The 22,147-nt window shown below is 39.2% G+C and overlaps 1 protein-coding gene across 6 annotated transcripts in view; it reads right to left on the bottom strand.

The window, feature by feature from the left end:
* Positions 1 to 6,504: 6,504 nt before the first annotated feature.
* Positions 6,505 to 22,147, bottom strand: part of ACSL3 (acyl-CoA synthetase long chain family member 3) — a 73,163-nt gene continuing 57,520 nt past the window's right edge. For all 6 annotated transcript variants that reach the window (XM_035007013.1, XM_035007010.1, XM_035007011.1 and 3 more), the window contains 7 exons: positions 20,746 to 20,885; positions 19,380 to 19,552; positions 17,440 to 17,514; positions 16,194 to 16,385; positions 14,730 to 14,844; positions 12,914 to 13,071; positions 6,505 to 9,629 (listed from right to left, as the gene is read on the bottom strand). In XM_035007013.1, the coding sequence (XP_034862904.1) occupies positions 9,472 to 9,629; positions 12,914 to 13,071; positions 14,730 to 14,844; positions 16,194 to 16,385; positions 17,440 to 17,514; positions 19,380 to 19,552; positions 20,746 to 20,885 (1,011 nt within the window). In that variant the 3' untranslated portion in view covers positions 6,505 to 9,471. The remainder of the gene's footprint in view (positions 9,630 to 12,913; positions 13,072 to 14,729; positions 14,845 to 16,193; positions 16,386 to 17,439; positions 17,515 to 19,379; positions 19,553 to 20,745; positions 20,886 to 22,147) is intronic.

Here is a 22,147-nt window from a genome sequence, read left to right on the forward strand (position 1 = left end):
TTCAAAACAAAATAACAATTGGATAGCTTGCAAAACTTCTAAGGTTTGATCTAGCCGGTCCACTATTCGGGAACTGTCCTATACATGAGTTTCCACTTATGCCCAAAATGATAGTAAGGGCTCTTTGCTGTCACACTGATTCTAGTGGTGAACTTTAGAATAACACAAATGCCCAGTAATGAAAGAATGATTAAATACGTTATAATACGGGACACCTGGGTGGCTCAGTCGATGAAGCATCTGCCTTCAGCTCAGGTCATGATCCCAGGGTCCTGAAAGCAAGTCCCACATCAGGCTCCCTGCTCAGTGGGGAGTCTGCTTCTCCCTCTACTCCCCCCCCCATCCCCGCTCGTGATCTCTCTCTCTCTCAAGCTCTCTCTCACAAATAATCTTTTTTAAAAAAATAAAATAAATATGCATAAAAATTTTTAAAAGCTGTATGGGGGCAAAAGTTCCACATAAACAGGAAAATTCCAATTGAGTGTTGAGGCAGTCAACAAGAGAACTGATAACATGAAAATAAAGATACACAGAAAAGGGAAGGAAACACAAGAGAAAAAAAATGTTTAATGCAAGAAGACAGGAATAGATACTCAAATATCACATTATAAAGATAGAATAAACAGAACAAAATTGATAAGCAAAGAGTATAATTGGAAGAACGCTTTAAAAAAAAATGGGTTATGCGTTGAAGGGCATCCCCCAAGAGAGATATATTGAAGTCCTAACTCCTAGTACCTCAGAATGGGACCTTACTTGGAGGTAAGGTTATTGCTGATGACCAGGTTAATAGGAGGTCACTAGGGTGGGCCCTAATCTGACTGTGTCCTTACGAAAAGGGGAAATTTGGACACACAGATGCACACAGAGGGAAGATGATTATGAAGACACAGGGAAAAGCCATGTGACGGATTGGAGAGATGAATCTACAGGTCAAAGACTGCCACAGATCATGGCAAGCCACCAGCAGCTGGAAGGAAGCAAGAAAGAATTCTCTGGTAGGTTTCAGAAGGAACATGGCCAAGCCAACACACCTTGATTTCAGACTTCTAGCCTCCAGAACAGTGAGAGAACTGATTTCTCTTGTTTTAAGTCACCCGGTTTGTGGTATTCTGTGACAGGAGCCCTAGGAAACTAACACACTAATATAAATACAATGAGATTAGAAAATAACAAGTTTCTGGTTTTTACCAAAACATGAGGCAATTTCAAGGTATTTTTTTCTTAAAAATTATTAATTTGGGGGCACCTGGGTGGCTCAGTCGTTAAGCGTCTGCCTTCGGCTCAGGTCGTGATCCCAGGGTCCTGGGATCGAGCCCCGCATCGGGCTCCCTGCTCCGCGGGAAGCCTGCTTCTCCCTCTCCCACTCCCCCTGCTTGTGTTCCTGCTCTCACTGTCTCTCTCTCTGTCAAATAAATAAAAATCTTTAAAAAATATATTAATTTTGCCAGGATAAGAAAAATAAAGTCTATTCTCCTAAATTTGATTTGGATTTTTAGGATAGCAGTAATGCCATTGTAAAATAATAATAATAATAATAAAGAAAAGCATGAAGAGAAAAATAAGTTAACCACAATTTCACAACCACCACCATGTTGGCACATTTCCTTCCAGGCTTTTCTCTATGCAATATATGTGCACCCCCTACACACACACACTTTGACCTGAAGTGCCTCTAAATTTTGATTCCAACTTTCTTCCCCCAAATAATTCATAATATGAAATAATCCTCATGATATAAGAAGTTGTGTAAATGCTTCTGTTGCCTGTATGATCAATCGAATGGGTGTTATATGACATTTAGCTCTTTAGGTATTAGGGTGCATAGGGTGTTTCTAATCTATGGTTACTATAAAAAACTTCACAGTGAAGGTCTTTGTTCAACCCGGCCTGAGCGCCCCCCTCCTGACCCCCACCCGGCCTCCCATTAAAACCATCCTGATCCCATTCTGACCTTCAGTCTTCCTCCCATTTCAGACACGGAGTCCTTCTGAGGCTGGACAGTGTCTAGTACAGGGCCATGAGGGTAGACAAAGTGTAAGGGCATTGGAACTATAGGCTTTACAAATAGAATTTGGAAAGCTGGGGTGTCACATTGTTTGGGCAACAGAGTGGTGGGTTTTTCATTCCTATTTTGATGAAGACTGTGGAACTCTGCAGTATCACAGAGCAAAAATTTCACAACTGTGATGTTTTTCCCCCAGTGGGAAGCTGGGACTCAGGGATGGGAGAAGGTACATACATACACCCCTCCCTATGGACCCCTACTCATGCCTCTCATTTAAAAATGTTTATCTTAACATGACTATGGTGATTAAGGAAAACCAAAGCAAATGATTTTAAAACTGTATACATTTCCTGGTAAAGCACAAACACTTGTGAAAAAACTCTATGATTTAAAAATATTGAGATGTAAGCCACATAAATCAAAGCTTTCTAGGGTCCTCTAATTTTGTCAGTAATTTGTTTCAGATTGTAAAGAAGTCTTGAGTTCAGAAAGTTAGAGAACTGCCTTAACATGTGGAAAATCATACAGGTATGAAATCCTCTGGTTGTAAAAAACTGATGAAGTCTTTAGGGACTGCCCCTCCCTTATCCAACATGTGAGAGTTCATGCAGGTTAAAGAACAAAATGAATGTGAAGAAAGTGGGGAAATCTTTAGCTATAATGTATCTTGTAGTCAACGTCAAGGACTTCATAAAACTCCGCAAATGTGGTCATTATAGGAAAATCTTCACTTATAGCTTGCCTTTGATTAAACAAGAAAGCTCGCACTGAGATTTCTATGAAGAAACCCTGTAAATGCAGACAGTGGGGGAAAGCTGCAGGTCATCCCTCTCTTACCATGAGAGGGCATTTTCTTCTTTTTTTTTTTTTTTAAAGATTTTATTTATTTGACAGAGAGAGATACAGCGAGAGAGGGAACACAAGCAGCGGGAGTGGGAGAGGGAGAAGCAAGCTCCCCGTTGAGCAGGGAGCCCAACGCGGGGCTCGATCCCAGCACCCTGGGATCATGACCCGAGCCGAAGGCAGACGCTTAACGACTGAGCCACCCAGGTGCCCCGAGAGAGCATTTTCTAAAGAGAAAATCTACCACCAGCATTTCTCACAGAGCTGGAGCAATTCTAAAATTTGTAAGGAACCAGAAAATACCTTGAAGAACCAAAGGAATGCTGAAAAGAAAACCAAAGCTGGAGGCTTCACAATTCCGGACTTCAAGCTCTGTTACAAAGCTGTCATCATCAAGACAGTATGGTACTGGCACAGAAACAGACACATAGATCGGTGCAAACAGAAGAGAGAGCCCAGAAATGGACCCTCAACTCTATGGTCAACTAATCTTCGACAAAGCAGGACAGAATGTCCAATGGAAAAAAGACAGTCTCTTCAACAAATGGTGTTGGGAAAATTGGACAGCCACATGCAGAAGAATGAAACTGGACCACTTTCTTACACCATACACAAAAATAAATTCAAAGTGGATGAAAGATCTAAATGTTGAGACAGAAATCCATCAAAATCCTAGAGGAGAACACAGGCAGCACCCTCTCTGACCTCAGCCACAGCTACTTACTAGACTCGTCTCCAAAGGCAAGGGAAACAAAAGCAAAAATGAACTATTGGTACTTCATCAGGATAAAAAGCTTTTGCACAGCAAAGGAAACAATCAACAGAAGTAAAAGGCAACCTACAGAATGGGAGAAGATACTCACAAATGACCGATCAGATAGAGGGCTTGTATCCAAAATCTATAAAGAATTTATCAAACTCAACACCCAAAAAACAAAAAGTCCAGTCAAGAAATGGGCAGAAGACATGAACAGACACTTCTCCAAAGACGACATACAAATGGCCAACACATGAAAAAATGTTCAACATCACTTGGCATCAGATCAAAACCACAATGAGATACCACCTCTCACCAGTTAGAATGGCTAAAATTAACAAGTCAGGAAATGACAGATGTTGGTGAGGATGTGGAGAAAGGGGAACCCTCCTACATTGTTGGTGGGAATGCAGGCTGGTGCAGCCACTCTGGAAAACAGTATGGAGGTTCCTCAAAAGGTTACAAATAGAACTACCCTAGGCCCAGCAATTGCACTACTAGGTATTTATCCAGAGAACACAAAAATGCTAATTCAAAGGGGCACATGCATTCCAATGTTTATGGCAACATTAACAATAGCCTACATATATATATAGGCTAACAATGTGTATATATATCGTGTGTGTACACACACACACACACACACACACACACACAGAGGAATATTACTCAGCCATCAAAAAGAATGAAATCTTGCCGTTTGCAAAGACGTAGATAGAACTAGAGGGTATTATAAGCGAAATAAGTCAGAGAAAGACAAATACCAGGGAAATGATTTCACTCATGTGGAATTTAAGAAACAAAACAGATGAATATAGGGGAAGGGAAAGAAAAATGAAATAAAAACAGGGAGGCAAACCCTAAGAGACTCTAAACTCTAGGAAACAAATTGATGGTTGCTGAAGGGGAGGTGGGTGGGGGATGGGGTAACTGGGTGATGGGTATTAAGGAGGGCACGTAATGTGATGAGCACTGGGTGTTATATGCAAGTGATGAATACATTATATGTTAACTAAATTGAATTTAAATTTTAAAAAAATCGAGAAAATCTGTAAATGCAGAAAAACTTTCAGCATCAAAAAACTCATACTGGAGCCTGGTGATGGGTATTAAAAGAGGGCACTTTCTGCATGGAGCACTGGGTGTTATACGCAAACAACAAATCATGGAACACTACATCAAAAACTAATGATGTAATGTATGGTGATTAACATAATAATTATTTAAAAAAACCATACTGGAAGGGCGCCTGGGTGGCTCAGTTGTTAAGCATCTGCTTTCGGCTCAGGTCATGATCCCTGGGTCCTGGGATCGAGCCCCACATCGGACTCCCTGCTCTGCGGGAAGCCTGCTCCGCCCTCTCCCACTCCCCCTGCTTGTGTTCCCTGTCTGTCTGTCAAAAAAATAAAAATCTTAAAAAAAAAAAAAACTCATACTGGAGAGAAACCCTATTTTTTTTTTAAGATTTTATTTATTTGCGAGAGAGAGAATGAGAGACAGAGAACATGAGAGGGAGGAGGGTCAGAGGGAGAAGCAGACTCCCCGCTGAGCAGGGAGCCCGACATGGGACTCGATCCCAGGACTCCAGGATCATGACCTGAGCCGAAGGCAGTCGCTTAACCAACTGAGCCACCCAGGTGCCCAACCCTATTTCTACAAAGTAATCCATGCAGAAAAAACTTCAGAGACTCCATCTTATTGCATAACATATAACTCACACAAAAGAATTTCTCTTCATAAGAACTGGGATTAACTTAACAAGGAATCACCAAATGGAGAAGTTGCTTCTGAATGAATCCCACGAAGTCACCACTATTCAAAAGTATCAGTAAATAAGGATGCTAATGGGGAAAGATTTGAAAAAGCCTGAGCTAGAAAAATGCATGTAATATTAGACACACATATGCCGCCTTGTGGTTGTAATTTTGTTAACATTTTAATCAGAAAAGTTACTGAATGCCCACTCAGAGGACCATGGACCATTACTAAGGCACTGGGGCTAGAGGGGATTTCCAAACAGATGTGCCCCTGGAGTCTACATACTTGCAAGAAGACAGATTAGAATCAGAGATAAGTTTGGTTTTGTTTTTTGGGGAGAGGGTCAGATTGATGACAACACATTACTTAAATCAGGCTATATATAACATATAAAACATAGCATGTTTTTCTATCTTTCCATGACAATACAGACCTGCCTCATCCTAAAATTACAGGTGTTACTGTGGTAGAAATATTAAGCTACCAAAGTTTAAAATAATCTGAGCAAGGTTAGTGAGAGAGAAATGAGGCACAATTATATCTAAGTTGATGCACAACACAAGAAGCTGCTAGATGCCTTTTGTTACAGTTGCCAGGATTCCATACAGTGACCTGCTTTTATAAAAGTGTTCTTAGTACAAAAGTACATATACCTGGTTTTGTCATAAACAAACATCAAGTGGTCTTGAAAGCAGGGATAGGTTGTTTCTGAGATATCATGGCAGGATACAATTCTTCCACAATTAAAGGATTAAATGTAGGCATAAAACCTAGATTTATGGCTGCCACATTGCTTTGAATTACTCCCACGAATTTTATGTTCTCTAATTCATGCTATGTGACCATTTTAAGCGTAGAAAACCATCTTAATCAGCACTGATTTTTAAATGCTGACAGCAGAGAATCTGTGTAGTCAAAATCAAAATAGAAAGGAGGCATCAGGAAGGGTTAGAGAAAGGGAGAACAGAATGCTGTCGGAAATAAAGTAGATTAAGAACAGAATTTTTAAAGTAAAAAATTCCCCTTCAAGTGGATTGGCTAGGCCAAGAAAATTCCCCGAACTCCTTTTTCAAAACAAGTATTTCAGGAATGTCAATTCAAGTTTGACTTTATTTATAGAGATTTTTTTAAAAAACAAAATAGTAGAGTTTTAATATCAGAAACTTTTTACATCTTTATTCTTCAAATTCGATGTCAAGTTACAAATAAATAGTCCATACCATGTGGCTATGTTGCTTCTTTATGATGTACACTTCAGGCAGAAAACAGCAATAACCAAGAATACATCAAAAATGAACTCGCAGTGAATAACCAATTGTTAAGTGTAGAGAAAAGACGCATTACATTTCAGTGTGGTCCAGTATGTACACTGTTTTAAGTGGATCCCCTTTAAAACATCACAGATGCATGTAATTCTCTTACAAAATAAAGAACTCACACATCAGGATTTCAAGTTTTAAAGTATCACAGGGAATAATTGCTTTAAAAACTGTAAATAATCTTGTGTATTTTAGCAGCAAAAAAAAATATTCCAGGGTAATCTTTAAATATTGCTGAAAAAATTGCAAGCTTTAGAGAAATTGCAAGCTTTAGAGAACACCATGGGTATCAGATTCATTACTTAAAAAACAAAGTAGTACTTATAAAGAAGAGACCACTTTAGGTTTTGTTCTGCTGTTAGTAAAATAAAGTTGAAGCTAAAAAATCCCAGCCCAGGGTGGGGGGAAGCCTGCCAGAGAGAAGAGCGGAGGTAGCCGCCAGTCAGGCTCTAGACTTACTGTCACGGGAAAAGGCCGAGAAGTCTTATGTAACTTATTTCCACAGAACAAGTTCTTAGGAATTCTTTTGAGGATCTATAGTCTATTTTCAGATGTATTAGATTTAGCAACTGACCGACATTCTTCTAAGTTTTCCTCCCCAAGCGTCTTCTGGCTAAACCAGTATTTTAATAAAATCATCGTTGTTGGGTGGTGTTTTGGTTTTGGTTGTTAAACCAACTGTTTCTTCTGAAAGATTAATAGGAAAAGATACCATTTTTCAAGTCACTAAAGATGGCCTGGGTCAGAGAGTAATTTGTTTGAAAGGGGATGATACTTTATGTAATAGTTTCATACTCTGCATGACATCTGACACGTGACATCTAAGATTTTAAGACTGAAAGGAATTCTAAAAAATGAGAAAAATGGAATTAGACGCAAATTACATCAGCCTTATTGGATGCTTCTGAAAAGAAACAACTTGTATCCACAATCAGTGGTAAACTGTCACTGTTTCAAGTCACCATTATATTGTTCTCTCTCCTTTGAACACTAAACCTTCTTTTTCTAAATATAACTTCTCAAAAATCATTTGAAAGCAAACGATTATTCTAAAGAGAAAGCATCAGAAACAAATTCTCCACCCACCCTGACTTAATCTTTACATCACAACATCCTGACAGAGAAGCGGTTTACTTTCTTTGTTTTACTTCTTGGCAGTTTTCCCAAACTTTATGAAAATTTAAACTATGACAAGGAGAAACACATTAAAAACATAATGCAAATATACAGAAATACAAGAAATACTCAAAACCGAACACCATATTGTGGTATCTCCAAATATGGTCTGTGCACAAATGACCAAAAGCTACAGGGCCCTGGGTCTCAGCACTCCCACTATCCTGCACAGATCTACATTCTTAACTTTGTTTTTGCCTTTTGATGCCTAAACCAACTAAGAATCAAGAAAATAACGGACAGGACATTAAGAAAACATGGTATCTACGATTTTTTTAAAGTCTTGATTTGAACACATCTTCATTGGAGTGCAATATTACTCTTGATAATGCTCAAATAACAAGACAAGCAACACGTATGAAAAGACTTACTATGTACCATACAAGCAGTGTGTTTAGAATCATAAATAACTTCCACAGTAACATAAAAACCTACAAATTAAATCTTAACTACTTCAGTATAAAGTTAAATTCTCATTATCTTAGTAAGAATGCCAGTATCAGAAGCATTCTCCATGTTTCTGTATTCTAGCGTAGAAAGGTTCTGTTTAGAAAGGATAAGGTGCTTTTTTAAATAAGTTGCCAACACACACACACACACACACACAACCAGTGCAAACTATCAAGAGAAAAAATCCTCATTTTGAAATGCGATAGATTACACATCTAGACTAAAAGCATCGGAGTGGATAGAATATCTTTCCATGACTGAGGTGCTGTAAATATAAACATTAATAAAGAACAGCTTTCTATCCTTTGCTTCTTAAATCCCACCCTAACTTTTAGAACTGCTTCCAACTTTAAAAAAAAGTTTGGACATTTTCATAGTTCAAAGCTAACGAGAAGACCCTGAATACCCTGAGGGTAAGCTACTGGAGACTACCCACTGGTGCTACATTTGCTGTGTTTTCTTGTTTACTATTGAACATAACCCTCTAGTGCTATCTTGTTTCATGCAGCACCAACCAAACTTCCATTTTTTCCCTAATAAAAAATAAATATATATAGAAGACGCTGTCAGGCATATATTCACAAGGTCTCAATTTCTTAAAACATAAGTACGGGTATATTTATTTCTCTCAAATGCATACAAGACAATAATTACACAGCAACAAATCTTTTGTTCAACAATGATTTGATTCATAAGCGTTTGAATTTACATAATTTCACATCCATACCCTTGCATTTTTAAATACTGTAAGTACAAAAGCCCCCCAAATAACCAATTCTTATATTTCCTATTTATCCCTCTATACATCCGAACTTTAAAAAGTTACAAACTGAACATTATACAGAACATATAAATCATGTTTAAAAACTTGAGGTTTTAAAATCACTGTTCCCCAAAATGATTCAGAAAGTCCTCATGCTGACAAGTGCAGTCCTAGGTGGTAAGGTAAGTTGGAAAGGGGGAGAGAAAGAAGAGACAGACACCAGTTTGCTGTCTTAATGTTTTACTAATCCTGTCAGTAAAAACGGCGACGTCATGAGAAGTAACAGTTTAGGTTTACTATGAGGAACGGGGTTTGCCTCACAGTTGGAGACATGCACTTCAAGTATTTTCCTATTTGATCTGAGCTCCCTGTAGCAAACGATGCTGAAAGAGAAGAACTATTTTCTTCCATACATTCGCTCAATGTCCGCCTGGTAATGTGTTTTAAGCTCTTTACGTTTCAGCTTGAAGGCATCTGTCACCAAACCAGTTTCAGGGGTCCACGGTTCTGGGCTCAAACGAATTTTTACTGGAATTTCGAATTTTTCTAGACTCGCTGAGACAGGGGAAGGAAAAAAAATGTAAATGCAGAGGCATGAAAAATGTACAATTAAAATTCTTAGCAAATAGTAAACTTTTCTAGTCTTAGAGCACCCATCAAAATGCACAAACATCCCATGAATCTCACTTCTAAATAATCCATCCCTCAAAAATGCTACAAGTAAAAATATATAGAGATATGTATGAGAATTGTAATAGCAAAAAAACGGTTTTAAAAAATCTACATGGCCATCAATAGAATGGGTTAGATTCAGTTATGATGTAGGCATAAAATGGAATATAATTCAGTCATTAAAAATAAGATCTATGGGGCGCCTGGGTGGCTCAGACGGTTAAGTGTCTGCCTTCGGCTCAGGTCACGGTCCCGGGGTCCTGGGATCGAGTCCCACTTCAGGCTCCCTGCTTATCTCCCTCCGCCTGCTGCTTCCCCTGCTTGTGCTCTGTCAAAAATAAATAAAATCTTTGGGGGAAAAAAAAAAAAATAAGATCTACATGGTACGGTGTGTGAAGATATTTGCAATATATATTATTAGGCTTTTAAAAAAAAAAAAGGGTTTTTTTAAATACCAGATAAATTATACGCATCTAGATGTGTAGGACAAGTATACACCAAACTATAAGCTGTTTACCTCTAGGAGCTAAGATCCACGATTAAGGAAAAGCAAATGCCACACACCTATTTGTTTTCAGTTTATTTTAAGGAGATTACTTTAGAAACTAAAAAATAATAAAGTTTAAAAAGAATCTTGTCATTGAACCAGAATATTCAGCATAAGCTTTGAGGACAGAATGTCGGCTCACTATCGTGTTCCTATACACTGCTGGGTACCAGCAGATTCTCAATAGCAGAGGGTTGGAGACGGGGAGAGGGATGGAGACAGGGAGAAAAGGGAGAGGTTTTTCCAGCATTCATTCAACAAATATTTATTGAAAAAAATTAGTGTGTGATGTGCTGTACTAAACATTCTTAAACACTCTTTAAAAAACACAAGAATAGTTTCTGTTCTCAAGTGGAATAAAATCTAACAATGACAAACAGGTAACCATGTAGCCATGATCACACACACACGCACACGCACACGCACACTTGCTCACTCAACTGAAGGTGTCAGTACCTTGGGAGCAAAAGGGGTATATTAACTCTAACTTATAAACATAGCCACAACAAGGTTTTCTCTCCAAAGACTGAAGCTATTTCAGGAGTGCTCCCCTAGAGGGAAAACCACTGTGAGCAAAAGCAGCAAGGCCTGGACCTCAGGACTTATGGAATAGTTCCTTTTTGTTCTGTTGTGTTTATATGTTAGAGCAAGTATTTTTTTCTTCCCTTTTATTCTCTTATCTATAATAATAGGTATTAATAAGCTAACTGCATACAGAATAAGAGCCAAAATCGCTCAAGAGCTCTGCATCCTCTTCTGCAAAAAAGGTCACTGCATTTTCAGCTGTGTGCTAGGCAGCTTTACTGCATTAGGCAGGAGCCTTTGTTACTGTCCTTACTTAAAAATCAACTATGTTCTCAGGAGATGTACATGGGTGCCAAGCGGACAAGCGATGATGGACTGGGAAGTCAGTTTTGTGTATCAGCTGGGCTAGGCTGGAGTTCCCAGGTACTCAAACACTAATGCAGGTGTTGCTCTGAGGATATTTTGTAGACAGAGGATTATGTCTATAACCAGTTTACTTTATGTGAGGAAAACTGGCCTAGATCATCTTAGTGGGCCTGGTTTGGCCAACTGAAAGGCTGTAGGAGCAGAGCTGAGGTGCCCCCAAACAAAAAGCAATTCTGCCTGTGGTCGGCTGCTGCCAGCAGGCTGCCCTCCCGATTTCCAGCTTTGCCTAAGGCAGCCCCCAAAATCACATAAACCAATTCTTCACACTGAGTCTCTCTATATACTACTAATTCTGTTTCTCAGGTGTAAACCTAATACAGATTTTGCCTAAGAATGAAGTTGGATCCCTTCTTCACATCATATGAAAATGAACTCAAATGGACCAAGGAGCTTTTAAATATAACAGCTGAAACTGTAAAATTCTTAGAATAAAAAATAGGGTGTATCTTTGTGATAGATTAGGAATGGTTTCTCAGATAGGATACCAAAAGCACAAGCAACAAAAGAAAAAAAAAAACCTACCTTTTGTAATTCAAAGGATACCATCAAAAAAGTAAAAACACAGCCCACAGAATGGGAGAAAATATTTACAAATTGCCTATCTGGTAAGAGCCTTGTGTCTAGAATATATAAAGAACTTGCACAATTCATTAATAAAAAGGCAACCCCATTTAAAAAATGGGCAAAGGGGCACCTGGGTGGCTCAGTCATTAAGCATCTGCCTTCGGCTCAGGTCATGGGATCGAGCCCCACATCGGGCTCTCTGCTCGGCGGGAAGCCTGCTTCTCCCTCTCCCACTCCCCCTGCTTGTGTTCCCTCTCTCGCTCTGTCTCTGTCAAATAAATCTTTTAAAAAATAAATAAATAAAAATTAAAAAATGGGCAAAGGATCTGAATAGACATTTCTCTAGAGAAGACATACAATGGCTAATAAATACAAGAAAGGATGCCAAGCATCATTAGCCACCAGAAAAATGTAAATCAAAACGAGATACTCTACTTCATACCCATTAGGATGAGTAGAATCCAAAGGATGAACAGTAACAAGTATTTCGAGGACGTGGGGAAACTGGAAACCAACACTGGTGGGGATGATAAAATGATGCTACCATTTTAGAAAATAGTTTGGAAAATTTGGGGAAAAATATTCTGGAAAATAATCTGGTACTTTTGTCTCAAAAGATTTAACATAAAGTTGACACAGGCCTAGCAGTTCCACTCTGAAGTACCTACCCGGGAGAAATGAGTACGTCCACACAAACCCTTGCACGTGAGTGCAACCAAAAGCAGAGCAACCCACTGCAGCCCCCCCAACACACACGCAAAAAGGTGGATAGGACATATCCGGTGTAGAAAATGCAGAGAAGAGTCTTGGACAGTTCCGGGTGGGCCGGGGTGGCCAGGACCCAGCTGAGTAAAGAGAGAAAGGGCGACCCGGAAGACAGAAGCTGCAGGGACAAGGACATTCTGACCGGTGCCCGCCGCCACGGGAGCCCGTGACGGGCGAGTCCTGGGGAGGAGCCTGGATGCGGGCCTGAGAAGCGTGTTCTTCTATCCAACGGCAGGAGACACAGTTGGTTTCCGAGCAGGAAATGATGTCCCCTAAGCCTTGTGACAGCAGAGCAAGTAAACGTGAGCCTCGGTCCTCAGTCTGCTTCACAGCCACTCACCTGAAATAGCAGCTTCAGAGAGCACTTTGAGGACCTCGTTTTCCATTTCACAGCTGTTACACAGCTCCTCCCAAGTCCCATGAAGTCCTTTCTTTCGAGCGAGTTCTGTTAGTTCCTTTTGATTTGGCACAACAAACCCAATGACGTAAGAATGATAACTGAAATACATAAAGGACAAGCGGGCTAAGGGTCTAAATGGCACAGCGTGGGAGTGGGTGTCGGCGATACGCTGACGCCGTCAATTCATGACCACTTGAAAGAACATCCGTGACGCGCATCTGGTACAGAGCACTTACCTCACGGAACAGCCACTTCTACCGTATGATTCATAGTATGTTCAACGCTCAACAGAGTCCACTGCTAAATAAACCTTCATCTGATATTTAATGGCAAATTTCAACTAGGTGTTAACTGTTACAAATACTTCCATGTATACATTTTTTAAAAGAAAATTACAAGTATCAGAAAATTCAACTTCGGAAAAAAATCAGTAATTCACATTAACAGGTTAAGACAAAAATAAAAATTCATGTAAATAGAAATTGTATCTGGGTGGCTCAGTCGGTGAAGCATCTGACTCTTGATTTCCGCTCAGGTGATGATCTCAGCGTTGTGAGATCGAACCCCGTGTCAGGCTCCACACTCAGTGCTGAGTCTCCCTGGGATTCTCGCTCTCCCTCTGCTCCCCCTGCCCTTGCTCATGCACTCTGTTGCTCTCGAATGAATAAATAAAACCTTTTAAAAATATATTTGAAAATTTAAAAAAAAAGAAATTGTATCTAAAGAAAATTGGCAGCAAATCAAAGTAATGTGGTTGCATTTATTTTCTTCTTTTGTTATCACGAGAACTGCGAATGAAAGAGCTTTAGGTACGCCTGCCAATGGCAGTAAGAAATAGCCAACAGCATCAGGAAGAGAAGGGCAGTCTGGTTAATATCACACAAGTAAAAGCCAGAATTGTAGCAGCACTAAAGAAAATATCTCATAGCTAATTAAAGGGCTGAATGAGTTATGGTTCAATGTAGTAAATCTTTAAAGTCTGTTTCTAAATTGGTTCTTCTGATACCAGATTTTAAATTTCACAATAACTATTTTATGTCAACTGCTGCAGTAAGGTTCCTAGGCTGGCCACCAAGTATCTGATCGTTAACACTGGAGAATAATTAATACATATAAAACTCTTAGGGGAAAATGTCATCAGAGTGCCGATCTAAATTTCCAACACATTTCCCAGGACTACATTTCTGGGATTTTTAACTTTAAACTCTCCTTCCCTCCTTTCCCAGCTGCCTCTATATCATTATGGACTAGAGATACTAGGAGTTCAGCCACAGCTTAACATAGCTTAAGGCAGAGCTCCCAGCCCTGGCCAGGGTCTGAAGTAGGTTCGAGTCTAGAGCGGGGTAGCTAAGTGCTGAGCAGGGTTCAGCTTGATGACTCCCATCCTCAACTTCCTTCTTTACTCCCCTTTGCTCTGGACTGGTTCTGGGATGCTTCCCTGTGCAGCGGGGTGGGTCACTGGGGGTACCGAGGCAGCAGGAGGGAGGACTTGACTTTCTTCCCCTCCCTACCACACAGGACACCGCAGTGAGATGTAAAGCAGAAAACAGGGACACAGAGGAGGACGAGGAGGGGAGGCATCACAAGGACAGAATCAGTTACTGGTTTTTCCTGAGAAGAGGACTCTCCCAGAGACAACGGATAAGAAGGAAGAAGAGTTCTTAGTATAGTTTTACAAAGAAGATTCATCTAGGAAGGAAATGCCAAAACCACACAAAATGTTTGAAGTAAAAGTAACAGAATTCTACTTTCTTACCTGTTTGCATATGCGCAAATGTTATCTATAAGGGAGAGGTTCTTCAGAGCTGCCTCTACTTTCCCAAGAGAAACATATTCTCCCGCCTGCAGTTTCACAAGGTCCTTCTTACGATCTGTGCAGAACAAAGGCCGGGAGGGGCCACATGGGAGCATAGAAATACCTTGAATACACATGAATATTGCCCATTCCCTAAGTAATTTGCTATCAGTTAAGTCTATTATTAATAGTTACACCAAAACTAAAAGTACACAGTATATTAGGCCCTAATTTTTGTACCATTAAATAAATTCTTTCAAAAAAAGAAAATCAGCTTCTGGTCAAGAGCCCCCACCATCAGGGCTTCGGTCATGTTCCGCTGAACAAGTGTGTTCCTGCAACCCATTAACACCAGGAAGCTGAGGAGTTCTCAGGGACACGTGAAAGCTCACATTCTATCTGGAGAGAAGCACATCCCCTCCATACAGAACAGTAAGGGTAAAGGTCAAGCCTGCCCAACCTGCTGATCTGGAAAGAATTCCTGTAAGTGAGGCCTGGGCTGAGTCTTGAGGGAAGACGGGCGCTGACCAAGTGCAGCAGCCGTGGAAAACGACAGACCGGTCCGCCTGAATCACCGCAGCATGGTGCGGGAGGGAACGGCCGGAGGCGGAGAGGTGGGGCTGGGCTACAGGACAGAGGCGCAAGGAACCAAGCCCTTAGCTGCCACTGGAGTTTTCTAGCAGCAAAGGGGCCCAGTGAGATCAGTGCTGAGGACTCACATGGCCTTTGAGTGTGTGTGTTTAAGGGGGGACAAGTATATCCCAGGGAGGAATTTCTTGCAATAGGGTGACGGAAGGTGCAGGCCTGACCTATGGTCATGGTGGGGCAGAGAGAAAGAAGAGAGTATCTTGAGGCATGTTTCACATGATAAATCAGTAGAAAATGGGTAAGACATGGGGAGTGCACTAAACAATCTCATCTCCCCCAGGTTTCTAGGTAGCATGACTAGGACAGAAATTCTATTAACCGAGAAAAAAAATGTAAGAAGGAAGGCAGGGAGCTATTTTTTGCCCCCCTGGGTCCTAGTACTCCAACTGCCAGGCTTCCTTATTCTCACAGGCAAGGCCAGGACATGGTTCCAACAGGAGAGAGCCTGTCCAATAACCTCTAGATAGCAAAGAGCACACAAAAATAAATATTCCCTACTGAGAACTGGATTCTTTCAGGGTTATCTAATAATTAAAAATACCACTCCTGTTGAACAGATTTTGAGATCTCCTAAAATGTCAGGCCTTAAAACTTCTTCACAGTTTATTATAAAATTTTATATTCCAGGGATGATACAACAGACCCTATCAACACTGCAGAGAGATACATTCTTATATTATTAAACAGTTTCCCTAAATATACAGTTATCTCTTTTGTAAAACTATTTCAGAAACATCCACTGTCAGAAAACATATGTATATGTATTAGTTGGCTCACCGATAATCTTTAAACAACCATCGGGGTCAAACTCCCCAATATCTCCAGTACAGAGCCACCTCTGTCCATTTTCATCTTCAAAGAAATCAGCTGTCGTTTTTGCTTCATTTTTGTAGTATCCTATTGTCACATTTTGGCCACCAATAAGAACTTCACCCCTCGGGTGTGGTTTATCGGTATTAAAGTATCCACCTAATAAACACAAAATAATTAACAGTTAATTCAAAATTTTTATCCCTATATACAGTTGTGTGAAAATGTGAAACTATTAGTTTCTAAATAGGGACATCTGAATTTAATCCAATTAGTTTCCCAAAGGAAATGAGGCAGACAGTATGAATGAACAAAAACTCATTAATGTAAAACTAGGTGCAAAATATCAGTTGCTTACCCATAAGCACTGATGCTTTTAAACTACTACTCCAAGCAAAAATTACACTTAAAAATCCAACATCTGTGGTATAAAATAATCATGTGTACTACATAGGTAAACTCCTTTAAGGAATCTGTAGAGATTCCTATATATCTGATAAAAGTATTAAATCACGTAATTCAATAAAACATATCTCCAAAATCAAATTACACAATGTTTACAAGATTTATGACTGGCAGATAAGTTCAGAATGACTCCAAGTTTAAATTTGTGAAACATTTTCACTAATTATGCTAAAAGGTAAATGAAAAATGGCAGCGAACCCTCAGAATCTTTACTCTGTATAAAAGAAGAATTTAGCCAACCAATCACTGATAATGTATACGCAGAAAGAATCAAATAAAATTTTTAGAAAGTGATTAGTATTTAAATGGCACAACAGATTTGTATGAAATTATAGTAAAAATTTCCTTCTGATGATTCTAGATTGAAGCCATCAGGGAAAAGAAAGAAAAAAAGAAAAATCCTCAGTTTCATATATTATGTTTTATGATTTTGCTGCTACAAAATAAACTTATGATCATTCCTAATTTACTGACATCATTCATTTAGATTTCTCAAGTTTTTGCCGTAATTCTTACTTGCATTCATGTAATAAAATAAGCAAAATAAAAACAATTTTAATTCTTCAGAATCATTCTTGAAATAAGCAAAATAAATGCATTCGTATAGCTCTAGATAAAATAGTTCTATTAGACAAAAAAAGCACTTGTGGGTGATTTTATATTCTAAAGTAAGAAAATGAAGCACAATTCTAATTTTAAGGTTTAATATTATACAAATTAATGGTCTGTGGTTAAAATAGGTTATTACCTTCCTCCCAGTTCTTTAATTTGATTTCACAGCAAACTAATGGTGCTCCCACTCTGCCAGTATTGTAGTCCCATACTAAGATGCAAATGAAAAAAAGTATTTGATTACAGTGGTGAATAAACAGCTTGATTTTTCTAAATTACCAAAAATGATGATTTATCCCAAAGCTTTGACATCCCCAGAGAATCTTTAAAAGCTGGAGTCACAAACTGGTGAACCACAAGCTGTGTGGCCCACACAGAGTTCTGGTTTTTGATTCTGAATTGGTTATTGACACTTAAAAATCAAGACAATTTCCCCAGAAGTGTGGCATCTCCAGGACCAACAGGGCTGGCATTTCCAGCACAGCAACAAGTGTAGGCCCCATTAGATGGGGCGTGCCTGCTCCAGCTCCCCCCGATTCCTGCCTTACACCCACCGCGGATCTTCGTACCTCAAGGCTCACTTCACTCACTGAAGTAGCTGCCTGGCTCATGTGTCTGGAGCCCCTATCCTTTTTATTTTATTTTATTTTTTTTTTTTTAAAGATTTTATTTATTTATTTGAGACAGAGAGAATGAGAGAGAGAGAGCACACGAGAGGGAGGAGGGTCAGAGGGAGAAGCAGACTCCCCGCCGAGCAGGGAGCCCGATGCGGGACTCGATCCAGGGACTCCAGGATCATGACCTGAGCCGAAGGCAGTCGCCCAACCAACTGAGCCACCCAGGCGCCCCTGGAGCCCCTATCTTAAAGGATGATGGATCACAATGGCTTCCCCCCATTCCGCTTTCTTATTAGACCGGACGGCTCTGCAGTACAAAGAGCCTCTCCAATCTTCTCCCATCTATCACTATTACAAAGTGAGACCTCTAAAGCCTCCCCGACATCAGCTGGTGCTATCACCCTATTTAAACTCATACACAGGAGTTCAGAAGACCAGGCTGGAGATTAACTTTCGAGGATCTGGGAAAAACACACACCACTATTGTGAATTACTACTGCATTATGTTTCCTCTTCAAAGATCATTCAAGTATCAGAAAAGGCTGATATTTAAAATTCACAGAATGTTTTGTTTACAACATGAGCTGTAACTGATGAATCACATTCAATGCAAATCTTAAAAACAGAAGCTATAAGGATCATCAGAAGAAAGGAAACATAGATGCACATATTGAAGATTGCTTTTTTATTTCCTGCAAAACAAGACTTAGAAGTAGCTTCCAAAATACAGAAAACTGGAAACAGGAAAATACAGAAGAAATGTAAGTTAAACCTGACATAAGAATGGTACACAGCAACACTGAAGGTAAAGAGGGGAAAATGATCAGTTAAGAGGTTTAGTACCTGTCAGTATCTAGAAAATACAAAGTAGCTTCTCCTAGTACTGAGAAGCAAAATAACTTTCCTCCATAAAAGGGACACATGAGGCACTTTGGGATTCATCCAGGAACCACTTGGGTAGTGGATCACCTCCTCAATCATGTCACCATGATAAACACTAGAAGTTACATTCTATAAAACTGAATCTGGTTTCTCTCTCATTACACAGACCACCCCCATAAACCACTTCCGAGTTTGAGCTTTAATACACATACCTAAACAACTGTACAAAACACGTTAATGTTTTTCACAAAAAGACATTTAATAACTGATAAAAGAAAATAAATGTATGTAATACAGCCAATGCTTGTTACTAAAACTTCTTTTCCAGACGCTAAGTAGCTTTTAATATGATGTATCATAATCTAACATGAAAGACTCCTTTAATTGGCTATTAGATGTACCCAATACTTAAAAACTTTATCAATAATCATAGTACTTAGAATTTACCATTATTCTGCTACACAAATACCTTAACCACTTTTATCCTTCGTACTGCAGAAAACAACCCATGACCAAAGAATACAGGGAGTCACACCCCAGGCTCTGTTGGACACACCACCCTGTGGAGAGCACCAACCTTCTGTAATTGTTCCTGCACCACAAGATTCAGTCAGTCCGTATCCCTGACCGACGGGGCAGCAGAAGCAGATGTTCATGAATCGCTGTGTGGTTGCAGAAAGCGGAGCGCCTCCACACAACAGAAGCCGGATACTTCCACCGAGCAAGCCTCGAACTTTTCGGAAAATAAACCTAAAAAAGAGAGAGAGAGAGAGAATCAGAGGATTTGAAGCTGAATGGGATTTTCCAGATCATTCAGACTAATCTCCCAATTCTGATATGTGAGATTTTGAGAGTCACGCTCGCCCAAAGCCACACAACCAGGTCAAGAGATTCTCTCACTTACTATTTAAATCTTAATTTTTTATAGTTCGACCAAGTCAAGAACGTATGATTTTCTCTTAAGAACTTTTCAAGTTAATATCTGAAATCAAAACGGTCAGGTTTAAAATTTTGTACAGTAATGGCAAACCCATGTTTATGGCCACAGAGCAATTAGTTTTATATTATGTAATACACATATTAATACTGAATAATCCCATTGTATCTTTATAAAATTTAGCATTAAAAGCAAATTTTTTTTTTTTTTTTGCTTTTGTTTACTTCATTAGAAATATGCACATACTTGGGGCACCTGGGTGGCTCAGTCAGTTAAGCGTCTGAATCTTGGTTTTGGCTCAGGTCATGATCTCAGAGTCATGGGGTCGTGGAATCGGCCCTGCGTCGGGGTCCATGCTCAATGTGGAGTCTGCTTAAGATTCTCATTCTCCCTCCCACTCTACCCCTACCCCTGCATGCACACACACACTCTCTCTCTCTCAAAGTGTTTTTTAAAAAAAGAAATGTGTACATATTTGTACAATCTCTTTTTAAAATAAGGCAGAAAAAATATAGTTTCAAATAATGTGGAGCATCTGGAAACTCTATTAATATTCCCATAAAACAAATTAAATGCCATACATTGTTTTCTAATTTCTAAATTATAATTAAATCTACTTACCCAGCACTACAAAAACAAAAGTATCAGGTCTGTGGTTAAAACCTATCATTTAACACTTTAAACACTCATATTTAGTTGCCATTTTATATTCATATTGAAATAAATTTAAAAGCAAAGAAAAATTATTTCTAAAAATAACTAAAATCACATACGTGTCCACAGAAAATGAAAGCAAACTATTAAATACAGTAAAACTGTAAGTGAAATGTTTTTTCAAATAACACTGCAATCTTTTTTAATTGCTCATACTCTTATGCAAGGTGGATTTTTAGAGTCCCTTTGACTTTTTAAAACCAATTCATTTCTTGTAACTATCTCAATTACCTGGGCTAGTGATATGAACAAAATGACTAAGTCACCAAAGAAGAGGGGGGAGTCATCTGACCTGTCACACAGTGGAGTGCCACGGCCTTTGGAAAGCTGTTCCATTTTGTAATTATAGGCCAGAATAAACAGATTGCGTTGGAAACTACTCATTTCGTTCACTTTATTCATAACGTTTTTGTAGATTCGATCCATGATTTCCTAGATATATAAAAATGAGTTAATACCGTCAATAATGCTATCAGCTGCCTTCCATATTATACCTGAACACCAGATAAATATTTCTATCAGTGTTGAGGCATTTTAGAAGATATAGTCTATCAGGAATAAACTTTTAAAATAGAGCCACAGCTAGTTTAAAAATGAGGTTTCTGTAAAAATAATTTTTCGTAACACAAATATACCTAGATGCTCATGAGTGGGGGGAGAAAGAAAGAAAAAAATAAAAGCCTTAGGGCAGTAACAGAATCAGTATTGATTCTTTACATGGCTTGCTTGTCTTATTTATTTTGGAAAAACTAAGCTCACTACATAAATAACAACTGTATGAAATGGTTTTTAAAATTCTCATAACCTTATCTTATAAAAATACAGAGAGTCACATTCTTTGCTCACAAAAGGACTGAAGGGTTATTTTGGTTGGTTGGTTGTCTTTTAATGCTGCACTCAGGAAATTTTCCTTCTCTGCACTACATTTAGCTTGCTAGGACCATTACTATGAAGTATATATACTTCAATGACTTGAAATGGTTTTCCCTTTACAAGTTTAAATTGTATTTCATTTTACATGAACTGAAGATTACATGAACTAAAAAGTAAAATATTACACTACAGAAACTATGCACCTACAGAAACTACAAAGTAACTATGTAACTTTGCTTGGATGGGGTTACTCAGGGATCTGGTAATGATTCCCAACACTTTCAAACAACATCAGAAGCCACATAAAACTCACACTAAGGAGACAGAAAATCGTTACTCTGCCATTTCCACTCAATTCCCAGGCCCCTGCCCATGCCTGGTACATTAAGATACAGAGTGTTTCTCAGGTAATTCAAAGGTGCACCACTTTTCTGTCACTTTTTTTGGCGACTAGGCCAGACTGTTCCTGGGGACTCAGGAGGTAATTAATTATGCAATTTGCTCAGAGGAGAAGGAAGTGCTATCAAACCTTCCCCCCATCTCCTGCTGGGCTTCAGGTTTCTACTAATAGCAAACATACCATGAAAAGGATCTGAATAAGAAGCGACTTTAGGGAAAGGATGTGATACTATCACAGGGAAACTGAAACTGAGTATTTAGTAAATTTAAAAAATGAATAAATAAAAAAGTTAAAAAAAGGAAGACTGAATCAGTCCCGCAGAGCATAAGGCAATATAACCAGTAAGGAACAAATCGTACATAAACTACCCTGCCAACAGTTAACTCTTCCACTAGCGTTCAGGCTCTGTGGCCGGTGACCC

Source organism: Mirounga leonina, unplaced genomic scaffold (genome assembly GCF_011800145.1).
Source record: "Mirounga leonina isolate KUSES-001 unplaced genomic scaffold, KU_Mleo_1.0 Mir_151, whole genome shotgun sequence".
Classification (NCBI taxonomy): domain Eukaryota; kingdom Metazoa; phylum Chordata; class Mammalia; order Carnivora; family Phocidae; genus Mirounga; species Mirounga leonina.